The sequence below is a fragment of the Epinephelus lanceolatus genome, chromosome 17 (assembly GCF_041903045.1).
Source record: "Epinephelus lanceolatus isolate andai-2023 chromosome 17, ASM4190304v1, whole genome shotgun sequence".
NCBI lineage: Eukaryota > Metazoa > Chordata > Actinopteri > Perciformes > Serranidae > Epinephelus > Epinephelus lanceolatus.
This window is the reverse complement of record NC_135750.1, coordinates 245,022-263,938: the sequence shown is the minus strand read 5'-3', so window position 1 is coordinate 263,938 and position 18,917 is coordinate 245,022. Positions and strand designations below refer to the sequence as shown.

The following is an 18,917-nucleotide window of genomic DNA, read 5'->3' as shown; positions in this document are numbered from 1 at the left end:
AGGTGAGTGTGTACCTGAGGTCAGGTGAATGTGTACCTGTGGTCAGGTGAGTGCGTACATGTGGTCAGGTGAGTGTGTACATGTGGTCAGGTGAGTGTGTACATGTGGTCAGGTGAGTGTGTACCTGTGGTCAGGTGAGTGTGTGTGTGGCAGCAGGGGGATCACAGTGTTGCTCAGACACTCGCACAGTGGACACAGGAACTCGCCGTTCTCCACGTCGTAGCTGGTGTGACCTCGCAGACGCTGCTGTCGTCTCTGCTCTTTCAGCTGCACTGCCTCAAAGTACCTGAACACACAGACAGGTGAGTATTTCCTGTTTGATGTTCGCCCTCTGAATGATGGCGTGTTGTCAGTCCCGTGTGTGGCGGCAGATTCTCACCTCTGCCAACAGGTGGCATGCATGATGTGTCCACAGCTGGCGGTGTGGATCCCCAGAGACAGGTCAGGGTGCATGAACAGTGGGTTGTGATGCTCTGAAACACACAGTCACACATCTGTCAATCAACACTGGTTAACACTAATTGGCTGCTGTCCTACTGATGTCATACTGAGGCCCCGCCCACCTGGGTCAGGGAGGTTGCGGCGGCGGTTTTTGGACAGAACTGTGGACCTCTGGACGAATGCTGCCAGCACCATGGCTCTGCCATGACCTCTGACCTCCTGTTCCTCCTGACACAGGATGCAGGTCACCAGCTGCCGGCGCTCAGCTCTGCCCACCCTCCTGGGACCAACACACACCTGTGAGATACAGGTGGAGTCTGAACTGGGAGGACTGGGAGGGGGGGGCAGAAGAAGACATCATTTTAATATTCTCGGATGAGATGAGAAATCTTCATCACCTGTGTGTCTACACCACATCTGTGTGCACGGCTGTCTGCAGGTGTATCCAAGTGTATTCAGGTATGTATAAACAGGTACATACAGGTATGTACAGGTGTATACAGATGTGTCTAGGTATATACAGGTGTATAAAGGTGTATCCAGGTTAGGCTTGTCACGATACCAGAATTTCAGTAGTCGATACCAATACCAGTGAATTTCCACGATTCTCGATACTCATTCGATGCCACGACAAAAATCAAAACACAGAAATTCAAACTCACTCACCTTGAATTCTTTAACCCTATGGGCCCTAGGCCTTTTTTGGGTTACTGCCTTTACCTTTAAGCTCATATCACAGTCATTATAAAGGCTACATACACATGCTATATCTTGTTTTTTTCAGGACAATCAGGGCTAACCAGATTTGCCATCATTCCATGTCCTTCTATGTGCCTGTATTTTATATTATTTTTTATATCAATGAAAAAAACAATTCTGTGTGCCTAAATTCTTACATTTTTACATGTATCTCAGCATAGCAAGTTGGAAGAAGACATATTCTGCCATATATGAAGAGGGGAGACTCTCTGGAATCTTGCAATATAAGAACCATGATGGTGGGACATTCTGTCACTTCACAGTTGTCCAAAACATGTGGTTTGTGCCAGGCGGACATGATTACCAGTATTTTTTCATTTTTGCAAGAAATTCCATTGACTCATTCACAAGTCAAAAATGTGTTTTATCTGAAAGAAACATGCAATATTTACATCTAAGATCATAGAAAAATAGTAATAATATTATTCCTCGCTATATGAAGTGACTGATAACAAGATCTATATAATGGATTGTAAAGAAATTCGTCAGGTTTTTATTTTGTAGACAATTGATCTGGATTTATAGCGTGATGGGATGACAGCACAATGATGTGTGTGGTATCACTGGAAAGCTCTGGTCCTGTGCTTTCATGCGAGCCTGCATTCGCGAGTAATCCATCCAAGAGTAATGTGTGTGCAAAGCTGTATGAAAGCTCTGTTATACATCATTTTAGTGTAACTTCATCATTTCTTTTTGTTGTGAAAACACTGGACTACCGACAAGTGCTTGGTCTTGTTGGAAAGCTGCGGTTCCCCTATTTCACATGATACGTGGCTTCTCGTTATGACGAACGGTTGCGGGGAAAATCCATAGAGAAGAACAGGTGTGACTGTTAAGTGTTTAGCCAGGTTTGAAGAGTTTCCTCCTTTGGTCTGGAAACTTAGGAGGCACTCCTACTACCTGACTTTTCGACAAGCCGAGGTGTTGTGGCTCCAGCAGCACTTGTTAGAGCTTAGATTCTCTGCCCGAGCCTGAACCCAACCCAGACCCAACCCGACCGTAATTTCCCACAACTATCCTCGGGCTTGGACGGGTCGGGCTCCTCATAATAGGCCTAGGCTATGGAACCAACTACTTATCATACCTGGGGGTTGGGGCCGTGGCCCCCCCTTGATGGCGCCACTGGCCGCGCACATTTGAGTGATCGACAGTGACAAAGTGTGTGTCGGCTTCATCGAGTGTACCAAGTGCAGCGTGATGCTGGTATATGACAACAAAAAGATGGGGACCTCGACACTTAAGAGGCACATGACGAAGGCTTGCAATGGAAAGAAAGACGAGAGTCAGCCTTCAATGTCCACATTCGTATCCTTAAAAAAGGGTTTAAAACGGGCTCGGGCTCATAATTACAGTTAAAGGGCTGGGCTGGGCTTGGACAGAACATGCCTGGGCTCGGGTGGGTTTGGGCTGGGCTGGATTTTTTGGGCCCGATCTAAGCTCTAGCACTTGTAGAAGCCATTGTTTCTAGCAAAAGACGATAAAAAACAGGCGTTCTTCGGCACACATCCTCTGCAAAGACTGATACGCGTATACTGCCCCCGTCAGTTCTGACAGGAATCGACACGGCCCGATGAGGGCAAAGTTGTATCCGGTACTTCCGGTATTGAAAAAAAAACAAAACCAAAAAAAAAAACAGGTGCCAATGTATTTTTTCGTGTTGGCATTGGCTTGGTACCAAAGTATTGGTTCTCATGACAACCCCAGTCCAGGTATGTATATACAGGCACATACAGGTATGTAGGTATATAGAGGTGTATACAGGTATATACAGGTGTATACAGGTGTGTCCAGGTATATACAGGTGTGTCCAGGTGTATACACGTGTGCCCAGGTGTATACAGGTGTATTAAGGTGTATACAGGTGTGTCCAGGTGTAGAAAGGTGTATAGACGTGTATACAGGTGTGTCCAGGCGTAGAAAGGTGTATAGACGTGTATACAGGAGTGTCCAGGTGTATAAAGGTGTATAAAGGCGTATACAGGTGTATAAAGGCGTATACAGGTGTGTACAGGTGTATAAAGGCGTATACAGGTATGTACAGGTGTATACAGGTGTATAAAGGCGTATACAGGAGTGTCCAGGTGTATAAAGGTGTATCCAGGTGTATACAGATGTATAAAGACGTATACAGGTGTGTACAGGTGTATAAAGACATATACAGGTGTATAAAGACGTATACAGGTGTATACAGGTGTATAAAGGCGTATACAGGTGTGTACAGGTGTATACAGGTGTATAAAGGCGTATACAGGTATGTACAGGTGTATACAGGTATATAAAGGCGTATACAGGTGTGTCCAGATGTATATAGGTGTATAAACGCGTATACAGGTGTGTCCAGATGTATACAGGTGTATAAAGGTGTATACAGGTGTTTACAGGTGTGTCCAGGTGTATAAAGATGTATACAGTTGTGTCCAGGTGTATACAGGTGTTTACAGGTGTGTCCAGGTGTACCTGTTGTCCGCAGCAGCAGACGTGGACGCCTCCAGCTCCTCCAGACTCTGCTGAAACAGTTCTTTGTTCTCGTTGATGAAGTGTTTCTGCATCTCCGACATCTGAGCCATGATCTTCTCTCTCCTCAGACGAGCCATCTCCGCCTTCCTCTTCCTCTCCGCCTTATCTTTGTCTCGCACCGTCTGCAGGGACACGACACCACCCAACAGCTGATCAATAATCAGTACTGATCTCATTCTGACAGAAACAATAAGCAGCAGCAGCAGCAGCAGCAGGAGAAAGTCTTCTGATGCTAATAAAGTTTTACCTCCTCCAGTTCCTGTCCTGGGCTGATGGTGATGGTGGAGGTAGAGGATGTTCGTTCTCTCATTGTCTTGATGTTCGCCACCATCTGAACACACAAACACACATTACATCACCACCCGAAAGTCAAACCGCCAGAGGACAGACAGTCCCTGAGACACAGACTCCATGATGTGACTGAGGATAAACAGGGGCCCAGGAAGGAGCCCTGTGCAACAGACGCCCGACTGGAAGGACGCCTTGTGGCTCGGCCCGGTGGCTCGGAGCCCTGTGGGACGGAGCCCTGTGGGACGCCCTGAGGACCAGTTTCATTTCACCAACACAACTATGGAAGGAAATATCCACCGTCCAATCAGGGATGAGAGTCAGGTGTTTACAGGTGTTTGTTTACAGATGTTTACAGGTGTTGTGTCCCGTTCAGTTTCGTTCTTTTAAACTTCTTAGTTCTCAGCTTGTGATTGGTTCTCACTTATGAGGTCATATCTGATGGAACAACATGTGTAAACTGAAGGAACACACCAGGTGGATTAAACAGGAGACGTTAACCTGCAAGCTGTGACCTCACAGTGACATCAGAGCTCACCTTGAGGATCCAGGTGATCATGTCTTTGTGGACCTCCAGGTGAGGAGCGTTCTGCAGACTCTCCAACAGAGCCAGGACACTTCCTGAAGTACTGGGAGCTTCACCTGGACCTGGACACAGTGAGACAGGTGATGATGTAGGGCACCTGCAGGTGTCAGAACCTTTAACCCTTTACACTCTGACACATAGACAGTTCAGCAGAGCCTACACTGATACTTGTGCTGTCTGTGATGTCACTTCCTTGAGTAACTGCAAACACTTCACCTCCCTAAACTCTGAACGACTCAGAATCAAAAATCTGTTGTTAAAACATAAACAAAAATAAAACTTTTCATCAGATTTTACAAAATTAACACATTTGGTCGCAAAAGATTTTAAAAATAGAAACATAAATAAAATATGTTAGTTGTGAGCAGAGTAAAAACACCCCACCATGATTCATTATTTATTCCTCTGCCACCACTGTGCTGTAATCACATCAAACATAGGGTGATGACATCATTACGAGCATACAGAGTGATGACATCATGACGAGCATACAGAGTGATGACATTAAATGCCTTAAAGACATAAAAACCTGGATGAGCACCAATTTCCTGATGTTAAATTCAGACAAAACTGAAGTTATGGTTCTTGGCCCCAAACAACTCAGAGACTCTTTATCTGATGACATAGTTTCTCTAGATGGCATTGCTCTGGCCTCTAGCACTACCGTAAGAAACCTCGGAGTAACATTTGATCAAGATTTGTCTTTTAATTCTCATTTAAAACAAACCTCACGGACTGCATTTTTTCATCTGCGTAATATTGTGAAAATTAGGCCTATCCTGACCCGAAAAGATGCAGAAAAAAATTGGTCCACGCTTTTGTTACCTCTAGGCTGGATTACTGTAACTCTCTATTATCGGGTAGCTCTAGTAAGTCCTTAAAAACTCTCCAGCTAATTCAGAATGCAGCAGCACGTGTACTAACAGGAACTAAGAAACAAGATCATATTTCTCCTGTTTTAGCTTCTCTGCACTGGCTCCCTGTAAAATCCAGAATTGAATTTAAAATCCTACTGTTGGACGTAACCCTTGGGACAGACTAACCAGTGTCCCCAGGTGTGTGTCATTAACCCTTGGGACAGACTAACGAGTGAATAGTGTGTGTGCACTTACGTGTGATCTTGCAGGTGTAGTTAAAGGTGATGTCATCATCTCTGCTGCTGCTCTCCAGCTGCTGCTGCTCCTCCAACAGAGCCACACCCACCAGGTGAAGCACCTGGACACACAGGACAGGAAGTACACGCACAGTTAATCATGCTGACATCATACAGGAGTATAAATACCCCCCCCCCCCCCTCGTCTGTCTGATTGTGTCTCACCCTCTGCAGCATGGACTCGGTCCAGCCCCCCCCGCTGGGCTCCACGGCCCACTGCAGCACAGCGCCCTCTACAGCCAACAGGACGTCACACTGCAGCAGGTTTACCAGGCTGCCGAACAGAGGACAGAGAGGGGGGGGGGGAGGGGGGGGGAGGGCTGCAGACATACACACACACACACACACACATGTTAGCAATGTGACATCATCACTCAGGTTACTTGCTGTTCCTGCGTCTCACTGTTTACCTGTGTCCTCTCCGTTCTGTCTCCTCAGCTTCCTCTGAGCCTCCTCAGCCTGCAACACACCACACTCTGTTACCATGACGACACACCTGTCAACACCTGTGTGTGTGTGTGTGTGTGTGTGTGTGTGTGTACGTGTGCGTGTGTGTGTACGTGTACCTTAGACTGGTCGGCTCTGCTGTAGTGATGAAAGTAGAGGTTAAAGTGTTTGTTCCACTCAGGACGCAGCTCATACAGACCTCTACCTGTTACACCTGGCTTCCTGTTCACACACGCGCGCGCGCGCACACACACACACACACACACACACACACACTGTCAGTACTGACAACAGTATTCAGGTGACCATGTGCATTTAAGGTGGAGATGTTAGAGAAACTAACTTGAATGAAGCCACAGTGTCAATGACTCTCTCCAGACCTGTCTCCTTATTACCCTGAAATATGACAAGAGAGACATTAACTGGAGGCAGACGCACGGACACACACACGGACAGACGGACGGACAGACAGACAGACACGGACGGACGGACAGACAGAAAGACACACGTACACGGACAGACAGACACACAGACAGACACACAGACAGACACACAGACAGACAGACGCACGGACACACAGACAGACAGACACGCGCACGGACACACACACAGACACACAGACAGACAGACAGACACAGACAGACAGACGCACGGACACACAGACAGACAGACAGACAGACAGACAGACAGGCGCACGGACACACAGACACACAGACAGACAGACACACACACAGACAGACAGACACACAGACAGACGGACGCACGGACACACACACAGACACACAGACAGACAGACACACAGACAGACAGACAGACAGACAGACAGGTGTCTCACGTTCTCTGGCAGAGCTTTAACCAGCTCACTGTGAGCCATGGGTCTGATGGACAGCTGGTGGATGATTTCTCTTCTGACCTCATCAAACGGCTCCACCTGTCCCACACCTGACACATACCGCTCACCTGCACGCACACACACACGCACACACACACACACACACACACTTCATCACTGTCCATCCCATATTTCCACTTGTCTAACACGTCTCCATGGTAACCATGTCTCTGATGGTGTGAGTGACACTGTTTAAATAACGTTTCGGACTGACCGATGACCATGATGATGAGATGAAGCATCTCCTCGATCAGAGTGTTGTTCTGCTGGACCACATCCTGTCAGACATACAGTAGAGTCACAGTAGAATCACAGTAAAGTCACAGTAGAGTCACAGTAGAATCACAGGAGAGTCAAAGTAGTCATAGTAGAATCAGAGTAAAATCACAGGAGAGTCACAGTAGTCATAGTAGAATCACAGTAGAATCACAGGAGAGTCACAGTAGTCATAGTAGAATCACAGTAGAATCACAGGAGAGTCACAGTAGTCACAGTAGAATCACAGTAGAATCACAGGAGAGTCACAGTTGTCATAGTAGAATCACAGTAGAATCACAGTAGTCATAGTAGAATCACAGTAGAATCACAGGAGAGTCACAGTAGTCATAGTAGAATCACAGTAGAATCACAGGAGAGTCACAGTAGTCATAGTAGAATCAGTAGAATCACAGGAGAGTCACAGTAGTCAGTAGAATCACAGTAGAATCACAGGAGAGTCACAGTTGTCATAGTAGAATCACAGTAGAATCACAGGAGAGTCACAGGAGTCATAGTAGAATCACAGTAGAATCACAGGAGAGTCACAGGAGTCATAGTAGAATCACAGCAGAATCACAGGAAAGTCACAGTTGTCATAGCAGAATCACAGTAGAATCACAGGAGAGTCACAGTAGAATCACAGTAGTCACAGTAGTCATAGTAGAATCACAGCAGAATCACAGGAAAGTCACAGTTGTCATAGCAGAATCACAGTAGAATCACAGTAGAATCACAGGAGAGTCACAGTTGTCATAGTAGAATCACAGTAGAATCACAGGAGAGTCACAGGAGTCATAGTAGAATCACAGCAGAATCACAGGAAAGTCACAGTTGTCATAGCAGAATCACAGTAGAATCACAGGAGAGTCACAGTAGAATCACAGTAGTCACAGTAGTCATAGTAGAATCACAGCAGAATCACAGGAAAGTCACAGTTGTCATAGCAGAATCACAGTAGAATCACAGTAGAATCACAGGAGAGTCACAGTAGAATCACAGTAGTCAGTAGAATCACAGTAGTCACAGTAGTCATAGTAGAATCACAGTAGAATCACAGTAGTCATAGTAGAATCACAGTAGTCACAGTAGTCATAGTAGAATCACAGTAGAATCACAGGAGAGTCACAGGAGTCATAGTAGAATCACAGTAGAATCACAGGAGAGTCATAGTAGTCATAGTAGAATCACAGTAGACTAGCAGTAGAATCAGCACAGACCTTGTTGGCCTCTCTGAACCTCTTGCGACAGTCTGCGGAGCTGAAGATGTGAAACAGTTCAAACCGACTAAGGACAATCATCAGGAAGTGGTTTGGATCCATCATGGACGCCCCCGCCTACACATAAACAAACAAACAACAATCAATAAACACCCTCAGGAAACCACACACACCAAATAAACAAACAGCTGTTGCTGTTGTTGTTGTTGTTTGTACCTGCAGCATGATGATGTCCTTATCAAACATCTCCACTCTGCACTTCACGTTGTGATAATAATAAATCTGAAACAAACAAACAAACAAACAAACAGAGGAGATGGCAGTTGCTGTTAGTGTCAAACACAGGGGACCTGCTGGATGAGTATTATAGGATGTCTGATCAGGACTCACCTGGTTGATTAGAGAGAAGCCGTTCCTCCTCCACATCCCAGCATGCACCTGGGCACAGAGCACCAGGCAGCGGAGGGGGAGCTCGATGAGGAGGGGGGGGCTGAGCTCACCCTGCACACACACACACACACACACATGTTAACAGTGATGGAATGATACAGTTTACATGTGGTGATGATGATGTCACTGACCAGAGGAAGCTGCTCGGGGAAACGAGACGCCACTTCAGTCCTGCTGAGGAGAACATGGAGACCTGAGGAGGAAACACATCAGCGTTTTATTTGTTTTCTGAATAAATAACTCCTCCCCTTCCTCCTCCTCCTTCCCTTCCTCCTCCTCCTCCTCCTCCCCTTCCTCCTCTTCCTTCCCTTCCTCCACCGCTTCCTCCTCCTCCACCTCCTCCTCCTCCACGTCCCTCTGAATGCAGTGCAGCTCCAAACTGTCATTTATCTGTAATTACCACAGATTAACATGCAGATCTGCTCACAGGTTTACTGATGATTCATCAATCAGACCCTCTGACTCCACGATCAGCTCAGGGTGCAGAAAACATCAGGAACTCCCTGAGGACACCGCCGCTGAGCTGACCACACCCTCTCTGACCACACCCTCTCTGACCAAACCCTCTCTGATCACATCCTCTCTGACCACATCCTCTCTGACCACACCCTCTCTGATCACATCCTCTCTGACCAAACCCTCTCTGACCACACCCTCTCTTATCACATCCTCTCTGACCAAACCCTCTCTGATCACATCCTCTCTGACCAAACCCTCTCTGACCACACCCTCTCTTATCACATCCTCTCTGACCAAACCCTCTCTGACCACACCCTCTCTGATCACATCCTCTCTGACCACATCCTCTCTGACCAAACCCTCTCTGATCACATCCTCTCTGACCACATCCTCTCTGACCACACCCTCTCTGATCACATCCTCTCTGACCAAACCCTCTCTGACCACACCCTCTCTGATCACATCCTCTCTGACCACACCCTCTCTGACCACACCCTCTCTGATCACATCCTCTCTGACCACATCCTCTCTGACCAAACCCTCTCTGACCAAACCCTCTCTGACCACATCCTCTCTGACCAAACCCTCTCTGACCAAACCCTCTCTGACCAAACCCTCTCTGACCAAACCCTCTCTGACCACATCCTCTCTGACCAAACCCTCTCTGACCACATCCTCTCTGACCAAACCCTCTCTGACCACACCCTCTCTGACCAAACCCTCTCTGACCAAACCCTCTCTGACCACATCCTCTCTGACCAAACCCTCTCTGACCACATCCTCTCTGACCACACCCTCTCTGACCAAACCCTCTCAAACCAAACCCTCTCTGACCAAACCCTCTCTAACCAAACCCTCTCTGACCACACCCTCTCTAACCAAACCCTCTCTGATCACACCCTCTCTGACCACATCCTCTCTGACCACACCCTCTCTGACCACACCCTCTCTGACCAAACCCTCTCTGATCACATCCTCTCTGACCACATCCTCTCTGACCACACCCTCTCTGATCACATCCTCTCTGACCAAACCCTCTCTGACCACACCCTCTCTTATCACATCCTCTCTGACCAAACCCTCTCTGATCACATCCTCTCTGACCAAACCCTCTCTGACCACACCCTCTCTTATCACATCCTCTCTGACCAAACCCTCTCTGACCACACCCTCTCTGATCACATCCTCTCTGACCACATCCTCTCTGACCAAACCCTCTCTGATCACATCCTCTCTGACCACATCCTCTCTGACCACACCCTCTCTGATCACATCCTCTCTGACCAAACCCTCTCTGACCACACCCTCTCTGATCACATCCTCTCTGACCACACCCTCTCTGACCACACCCTCTCTGATCACATCCTCTCTGACCACATCCTCTCTGACCAAACCCTCTCTGACCAAACCCTCTCTGACCACATCCTCTCTGACCAAACCCTCTCTGACCAAACCCTCTCTGACCAAACCCTCTCTGACCAAACCCTCTCTGACCACATCCTCTCTGACCAAACCCTCTCTGACCACATCCTCTCTGACCAAACCCTCTCTGACCACACCCTCTCTGACCAAACCCTCTCTGACCAAACCCTCTCTGACCACATCCTCTCTGACCAAACCCTCTCTGACCACATCCTCTCTGACCACACCCTCTCTGACCAAACCCTCTCAAACCAAACCCTCTCTGACCAAACCCTCTCTAACCAAACCCTCTCTGACCACACCCTCTCTAACCAAACCCTCTCTGATCACACCCTCTCTGACCACATCCTCTCTGACCAAACCCTCTCTGACCAAACCCTCTCTGACCAAACCCTCTCTAACCAAACCCTCTCTGACCACACCCTCTCTGACCACATCCTCTCTGACCAAACCCTCTCTAACCAAATCCTCTCTGACCAAACCCTCTCTGACCACATCCTCTCTGACCAAACCCTCTCTGACTACATCCTCTCTGACCAAACCCTCTCTAACCAAACCCTCTCTGACCACACCCTCTCTGACCAAACCCTCTCTGACCACATCCTCTCTGACCAAACCCTCTCTAACCAAACCCTCTCTGACCAAACCCTCTCTGACCACATCCTCTCTGATCACACCCTCTCTGACCAAACCCTCTCTGACCAAACCCTCTCTGACCAAACCCTCTCTAACCAAACCCTCTCTAACCAAACCCTCTCTGACCAAACCCTCTCTAACCAAACCCTCTCTGACCAAACCCTCTCTAACCAAACCCTCTCTGACCACACCCTCTCTAACCAAACCCTCTCTGATCACACCCTCTCTGACCACATCCTCTCTGACCAAACCCTCTCTAACCACACCCTCTCTGACCACATCCTCTCTGACCAAACCCTCTCTAACCAAACCCTCTCTGACCACACCCTCTCTGACCACATCCTCTCTGACCAAACCCTCTCTAACCAAACCCTCTCTGACCAAACCCTCTCTGACCACATCCTCTCTGACCAAACCCTCTCTGACCAAACCCTCTCTGACCACACCCTCTCTGACCACATCCTCTCTGACCAAACCCTCTCTAACCAAACCCTCTCTGACCAAACCCTCTCTGACCACACCCTCTCTGACCAAACCCTCTCTGATTACACCCTCTCTAACCAAACCCTCTCTGACCACACCCTCTCTGACCACACCCTCTCTAACCAAACCCTCTCTGATTACACCCTCTCTAACCAAACCCTCTCTGACCAAACCCTCTCTGACCACACCCTCTCTAACCAAACCCTCTCTAACCAAACCCTCTCTGATCACACCCTCTCTAACCAAACCCTCTCTGACCAAACCCTCTCTGACCACACCCTCTCTAACCAAACCCTCTCTAACCAAACCCTCTCTGACCACACCCTCTCTAACCAAACCCTCTCTGATTACACCCTCTCTAACCACACCCTCTCTGACCACACCCTCTCTGACCACACCCTCTCTAACCAAACCCTCTCTAACCAAACCCTCTCTGACCACACCCTCTCTAACCAAACCCTCTCTGACCACACCCTCTCTAACCAAACCCTCTCTGATTACACCCTCTCTAACCACACCCTCTCTGACCACACCCTCTCTGACCACACCCTCTCTAACCAAACCCTCTCTAACCAAACCCTCTCTGACCACACCCTCTCTAACCAAACCCTCTCTGATCACACCCTCTCTGACCACATCCTCTCTGACCAAACCCTCTCTAACCACACCCTCTCTGACCACATCCTCTCTGACCAAACCCTCTCTAACCAAACCCTCTCTGACCACACCCTCTCTGACCACATCCTCTCTGACCAAACCCTCTCTAACCAAACCCTCTCTGACCAAACCCTCTCTGACCACATCCTCTCTGACCAAACCCTCTCTGACCAAACCCTCTCTGACCACACCCTCTCTGACCACATCCTCTCTGACCAAACCCTCTCTAACCAAACCCTCTCTGACCAAACCCTCTCTGACCACACCCTCTCTGACCACACCCTCTCTAACCAAACCCTCTCTGATTACACCCTCTCTAACCAAACCCTCTCTGACCACACCCTCTCTGACCACACCCTCTCTGACCACACCCTCTCTAACCAAACCCTCTCTGATCACACCCTCTCTGACCACACCCTCTCTGATCACACCCTCTCTGATCACACCCTCTCTGACCACACCCTCTCTGATCACACCCTCTCTGATCACACCCTGTCTGAATGACTCATCTGGGTTAGGTCACAGAACACCGTCAGTGTGGTGTAATGCTGTGCTGTCCGCCACGGACATTTACACAATGTCACGGATAAACATGGGTAAAAAAAAAAAAAAATCACATATCATCTCTGATAATGGTTTATTAATTTAAAAACACACTGTGCTCGTTTAGCACACTATTTCATGTAGTTTTTATCTGCTGGAGGGTCGCGTAGGGGAGCGTAGCGCGACAAAAATAGAAGAGCTGGGTAAAATATAGAGTTGTCGCGCAACAGACGGGGGTTGTCGCGCTGCTCCCGTTGCCGGTGGAGCTGCTGTAATCGATTAACGGGGGCGAGCTGCTACGGCACTTGCGCTGCAGACATGTCACGCCGCTGAGCCCGGCCGTACGGTCCCTCACCACCTCCTGCATGCCTTGCTCTCAAATGACTGTGGATACTTGTTGTAGACTTGAGATACGCAAGTTTTGCCTCACAGGTTTGCACTGCACCTCATTTTCGTTTATTTTGCCGAAGTTGTTCCACATGGAACTTTTTGATGACTGTAGGAGTCTCTGCATGTTTCTCCTGTTTGTAGAAGAGCATCAAACTAGATGATAGCCCATCTCACATCACTGTAGCCATCCTATACTGCCCTCGTGCGGTTAGGAGCTGAATTGCATGTCAAATAAAGGGGGGAAATAAGACGGCGAATAGTAATAGTCGCATTAAAAAAATCGATTTTTCAAAATAAAACGACTATTCGAAAATTCGAAAATCGTGACCCATCCCTACCAGCAACCACTACCACCAGTTTCTCCTCCATTGTTTGATGACTGTTAACTTGTTGTCATGACCACCACAGAAGGCCCGCCTCTCAAATCAGTCTGACCCTGCAGACACCCCGGGTCAAACTGAGACAACACTCTTCTATGACGCTCAGTATCTTAACCCGTCGGTTAAGTCGGTTTGTGCTGCAGCAGACAGACAGTGAGACTTGTTGTTTTGTTGTCAGTTCAGAGGGGGGAGGAGTCAGCAGTCAGTGATGTCATCAACCAGCATTATAACCTGCTGTCAATCATTTGGACCCTGACAGGTCCTACAGAGCCGGAAGCTGATTGGTCTGACAGTCTGAGGGACACTCACCTGCCAGCAGTCTGCAGAGCGGCAGGTGAATGGACACTTTGTCCTGAGACACCTGGTACCTGAACGTCTCCACGCTGTGACCCGCCAGGTTCAAGCTGATTGGCTGCTCACCGTCTGGGAGGCCGCTTTGACAGTGACTGAGCGCGCTCAGACACTTCTTATAGGCCTCGATAAGCACGTGCTCCTGAAACACACACACACACACACAGGTCAGATCAGAAAGCTGTTCTTGATTGGTCAGAATTTCCAGTGTTTCCTCTACCATTATATAAGGGAGGTCATCTAAGGTCACCTTTCCTATGGAACAGGTCTATACCTTGTCCTTTTATTAAACTAACTAAATAGCCTTATGTTATTTATCTTATTTACACGACAACATGTCATTTCTGTCTCTACATGGTCACGCATTTACAATTCTCCTCTGCTCTCTGTATCACGCACGCACACACACACACACACACGAGCGCTGTTCGGGCTGCATTTTCCTGACCGAACCTGGCCCGGGTCCAAGACAATTATAACCGAGTCCAGCCCGAACCCGCAGCATGGCACACTCAATGGAGCTGAGCCTGTGTTGCGTTCAGGTGCTGTCACGTAAATAACAAATTCCAGCGCTTAAACAGACCATAGCACAACACAGCAGCCAGTACAGTACAGTGCAGTGTGTAGTGTTAGTAGTGTGTAGTATCAGTACAGTGTGTAGTATTAGCACAGGGTGTAGTATCAGTGTATAGTATTAGCACAGTGTGTAGTATTACTACACAGTGTGTAGTATTAGTACAGTGTGTAGTATCAGTGTGTAGTATTAGCATAGTGTGTAGTATCAGTACAGTGTGTAGTATTACTACACAGTGTGTAGCATTAGTACAGTGTATTAGTATACAGTGTGTAGTATTAGTACAGTGTATTAGTATACAGTGTGTAGTATTAGTACAGTGTATTAGTATACGGTGTGTAGTATTAGTACAGTGTGTAGTATTAGTGCACAGTGTGTGGTATCAGTGCAGTGTGTAGTATTAGTACAGTATATGGTATCAGTGCAGTGTATAGTATTACTACACAGTGTGTAGTATTAGTACAGTGTGTAGTATTAGTGCACAGTGTGTGGTATCAGTGCAGTGTGTAGTATTAGCACAGTGTGTAGTATTAGTACAGTGTGTGGTATCAGCGCAGTGTGTAGTACTAGCACAGTGTGCGGTATCAGCACAGTGTGTAGTATTAGTACAGTGTGTAGTATTAGTACAGTGTGTGGTATCAGCGCAGTGTGTAGTATTAGTACAAAGTGTAGTATTAGTACAGTGTGTAGTATTAGTACAGTGTGTGGTATCAGCGCAGTGTGTAGTATTAGTACAAAGTGTAGTATTAGTACAGTGTGTAGTATTAGTACAGTGTGTGGTATCAGCGCAGTGTGTAGTATTAGTACAATGTGTAGTATTAGTACAGTGTGTAGTATTAGCAAAATGTGTAGTATTAGTACAATGTGCAGTATTAGTACAGTGTGCAGTATTAGTACAGTGTGTAGTACTAGTACAATGTGTAGTATCAGTACAGTGTGTAGTATCAGTACAGTGTAGTATTAGTACAATGTGCAGTATTAGTACAGTGTGTAGTATTAGTACAATGTGTAGCATTAGTACAGTGTGCAGTATTAGTACAGTGTGTACTATCTGTAGTGTGTAGTATCAGTACAGTGTAGTATCAGCACAGTGTGTAATATCAGCACAGTGTGCAGTATTAGTACAGTGTGTACTATCTGTACAGTGTGTAGTATTAGTATAGTGTGTAGTATCAGTACAGTGTGTAGTATCAGCACAGTGTGTAATATCAGCACAGTGTGTAGTATTAGTACAGTGTGTATTATCAGCACAGTGTGTATTATCAGCACAGTGTGTGGTATCAGCACAGTGTGTAGTATCAGCACAGTGTGTAGTATTAGTACAGTGTGTAGTATCAGCACAGTGTGTATTATCAGCACAGTGTGTATTATCAGCACAGTGTGTGGTATCAGCACAGTGTGTAGTATCAGCACAGTGTGTATTATCAGCACAGTGTGTGGTATCAGCACAGTGTGTAGTATCAGCACAGTGTGTAGTATCAGCACAGTGTGTAGTATTAGTACAGTGTGTAGTATTAGTACAGTGTGTAGTATCAGCACAGTGTGTAGTATCAGCACAGTGTGTAATATCAGCACAGTGTGTAGTATCAGCACAGTGTGTATTATCAGCACAGTGTGTGGTATCAGCACAGTGTGTAGTATCAGCACAGTGTGTAGTATTAGTACAGTGTGTATTATCAGCACAGTGTGTGGTATCAGCACAGTGTGTAGTATCAGCACAGTGTGTAGTATCAGCACAGTGTGTAGTATCAGCACAGTGTGTATTATCAGCACAGTGTGTAGTATCAGCACAGTGTGTAGTATTAGTACAGTGTGTAGTATCAGGACAGTGTGTAGTATCAGCACAGTGTGTAATATCAGCACAGTGTGTAGTATCAGCACAGTGTGTGGTATCAGCACAGTGTGTAGTATTAGTACAGTGTGTATTATCAGCACAGTGTGTAGTATTAGTACAGTGTGTATTATCAGCACAGTGTGTGGTATCAGCACAGTGTGTAGTATCAGCACAGTGTGTAGTATCAGTACAGTGTGTAGTATCAGCACAGTGTGTGGTATCAGCACAGTGTGTGGTATCAGCACAGTGTGTAGTATCAGCACAGTGTGTAGTATCAGCACAGTGTGTGGTATCAGCACAGTGTAATATCAGCACAGTGTGTAGTATTAGTACAGTGTGCAGTATCAGCGCAGTGTGTAGTATTAGTACAGTGTGTAGTATCAGTACAGTATGTAGTATTAGCACAGTGTGTGGTATCAGCACAGTGTGTAGTATCAGTACAGTGTGTAGTATTAGCACAGTGTGTAGTATCAGTACAGTGTGTAGTATTAGCACAGTGTGTAGTATCAGTACAGTGTGTAGTATTAGTACAGTGTGTAGTATTAGCACAGTGTGTGGTATCAGCACAGTGTGTAGTATTAGTACAGTGTGTAGTATTAGCACAGTGTGTAGTATTAGTACAGTGTGTATTATCAGCACAGTGTGTAGTATTAGTACAGTGTGTAGTATCAGTACAGTGTGTAGTATTAGCACAGTGTGTACTATTAGTACAGTGTGTATTATCAGCACAGTGTGTAGTATTAGCACAGTGTGTAGTATCAGTACAGTGTGTAGTATTAGTACAGTGTGTAGTATCAGCACAGTGTGTGGTATCAGCACAGTGTGTAGTATTAGTACAGTGTGTAGTATTAGCACAGTGTGTAGTATTAGTACAGTGTGTAGTATCAGCACAGTGTGTAGTATTAGTACAGTGTGTAGTATCAGTACAGTGTGTAGTATTAGTACAGTGTGCAGTATTAGCACAGTGTGTAGTATCAGTATAATGTGCAGTATTAGCACAGTGTGTAGTATTAGTAGATAGTGTGTAGTATTAGTACAGTGTGCAGTATTAGCACAGTGTGTAGTATCAGTATAATGTGCAGTATTAGCACAGTGTGTAGTATTAGTAGATAGTGTGTAGTATTAGTACAGTGTGCAGTATTAGCACAGTGTGTAGTATCAGTATAATGTGCAGTATTAGCACAGTGTGTAGTATTAGTAGATAGTGTGCAGTATTAGCACAGTGTGTAGTATCAGTATAATGTGCAGTATTAGCACAGTATGTAGTATTAGTAGATAGTGTGTAGTATTAGTACAGTGTGCAGTATTAGCACAGTGTGTAGTATCAGTATAATGTGCAGTATTAGCACAGTGTGTAGTATTAGTAGATAGTGTGTAGTATTAGTACAGTGTGCAGTATTAGCACAGTATGTAGTATTAGTATAATGTGCAGTATTAGCACAGTATGTAGTATTAGTAGATAGTGTGTAGTATTAGTACAGTGTGCAGTATTAGCACAGTGTGTAGTATCAGTATAATGTGCAGTATTAGCACAGTATGTAGTATTAGTAGATAGTGTGTAGTATTAGTACAGTGTGTAGTATTAGTACACAGTGTGTAGTGTGGTGTGTAGTCCAGTCTTACGTCTGTGGAGCACCACTCCTGGATCATGGAGATGATGTGAGTCAGTTTCATCTGCAGAGTGAACGCTGCCTCCCACTCAGGCTCCATCTCTATATGCTGTCCCACCTGTCTCACCACTGGGTCCATACCCTGAGACACAGAGACAGACACACAGGGTCAGAGACAGAGACAGACCTGTCCAGGTACAGGTGTGTCCTGTCTCCAGGTGTGCTTTACCTGCATACACTTGAGCAGCTCCAGAAAAGCGTCCAGACCTTCTAGAAACTTGATTCGGAGCTGTTGGCTCCACTCAGAGGGACGACTGATGAGGACGTACCTGGACACACAGACACACCGTCAACCTGTTGTCCAACTCAGCAACTCTTCTCCGTGTCTTCAGAGGCTTTATGTCATTGTTTGCTTGTTCCTGGTTTTTGTGATCATTTAAAGGATAACTTAGGTATTTTTCAACCTGGGCCCTATTTCCCCATGTGTATGTGTGCGTATGATTCATAGGTACAACTCGTTCTAAAACTGGTTCAGTATTGAGGGAGGCAGATGCAGCCGGCAGCCGTGAG

At 46.5% G+C, this 18,917-nt stretch overlaps 1 protein-coding gene across 2 annotated transcripts in view; it reads right to left on the bottom strand.

The window, feature by feature from the left end:
- Positions 1 to 18,917, bottom strand: part of ubr2 (ubiquitin protein ligase E3 component n-recognin 2) — a 50,925-nt gene that overhangs the window by 8,239 nt on the left and 23,769 nt on the right. For both annotated transcript variants that reach the window (XM_033612472.2, XM_033612474.2), the window contains exons 13-32: positions 18,577 to 18,676; positions 18,361 to 18,489; positions 14,288 to 14,471; positions 9,140 to 9,201; positions 8,949 to 9,059; positions 8,775 to 8,840; positions 8,559 to 8,675; positions 7,298 to 7,361; positions 7,027 to 7,151; positions 6,535 to 6,587; positions 6,311 to 6,413; positions 6,155 to 6,203; positions 5,910 to 6,064; positions 5,704 to 5,806; positions 4,544 to 4,653; positions 3,965 to 4,048; positions 3,658 to 3,839; positions 564 to 772; positions 380 to 473; positions 125 to 286 (exon numbers count right to left, since the gene is read on the bottom strand). In XM_033612472.2, coding sequence (XP_033468363.1) covers positions 125 to 286; positions 380 to 473; positions 564 to 772; positions 3,658 to 3,839; positions 3,965 to 4,048; positions 4,544 to 4,653; positions 5,704 to 5,806; positions 5,910 to 6,064; positions 6,155 to 6,203; positions 6,311 to 6,413; positions 6,535 to 6,587; positions 7,027 to 7,151; positions 7,298 to 7,361; positions 8,559 to 8,675; positions 8,775 to 8,840; positions 8,949 to 9,059; positions 9,140 to 9,201; positions 14,288 to 14,471; positions 18,361 to 18,489; positions 18,577 to 18,676 — 2,262 coding nt within the window. The remainder of the gene's footprint in view (positions 1 to 124; positions 287 to 379; positions 474 to 563; positions 773 to 3,657; positions 3,840 to 3,964; positions 4,049 to 4,543; positions 4,654 to 5,703; positions 5,807 to 5,909; positions 6,065 to 6,154; positions 6,204 to 6,310; positions 6,414 to 6,534; positions 6,588 to 7,026; positions 7,152 to 7,297; positions 7,362 to 8,558; positions 8,676 to 8,774; positions 8,841 to 8,948; positions 9,060 to 9,139; positions 9,202 to 14,287; positions 14,472 to 18,360; positions 18,490 to 18,576; positions 18,677 to 18,917) is intronic.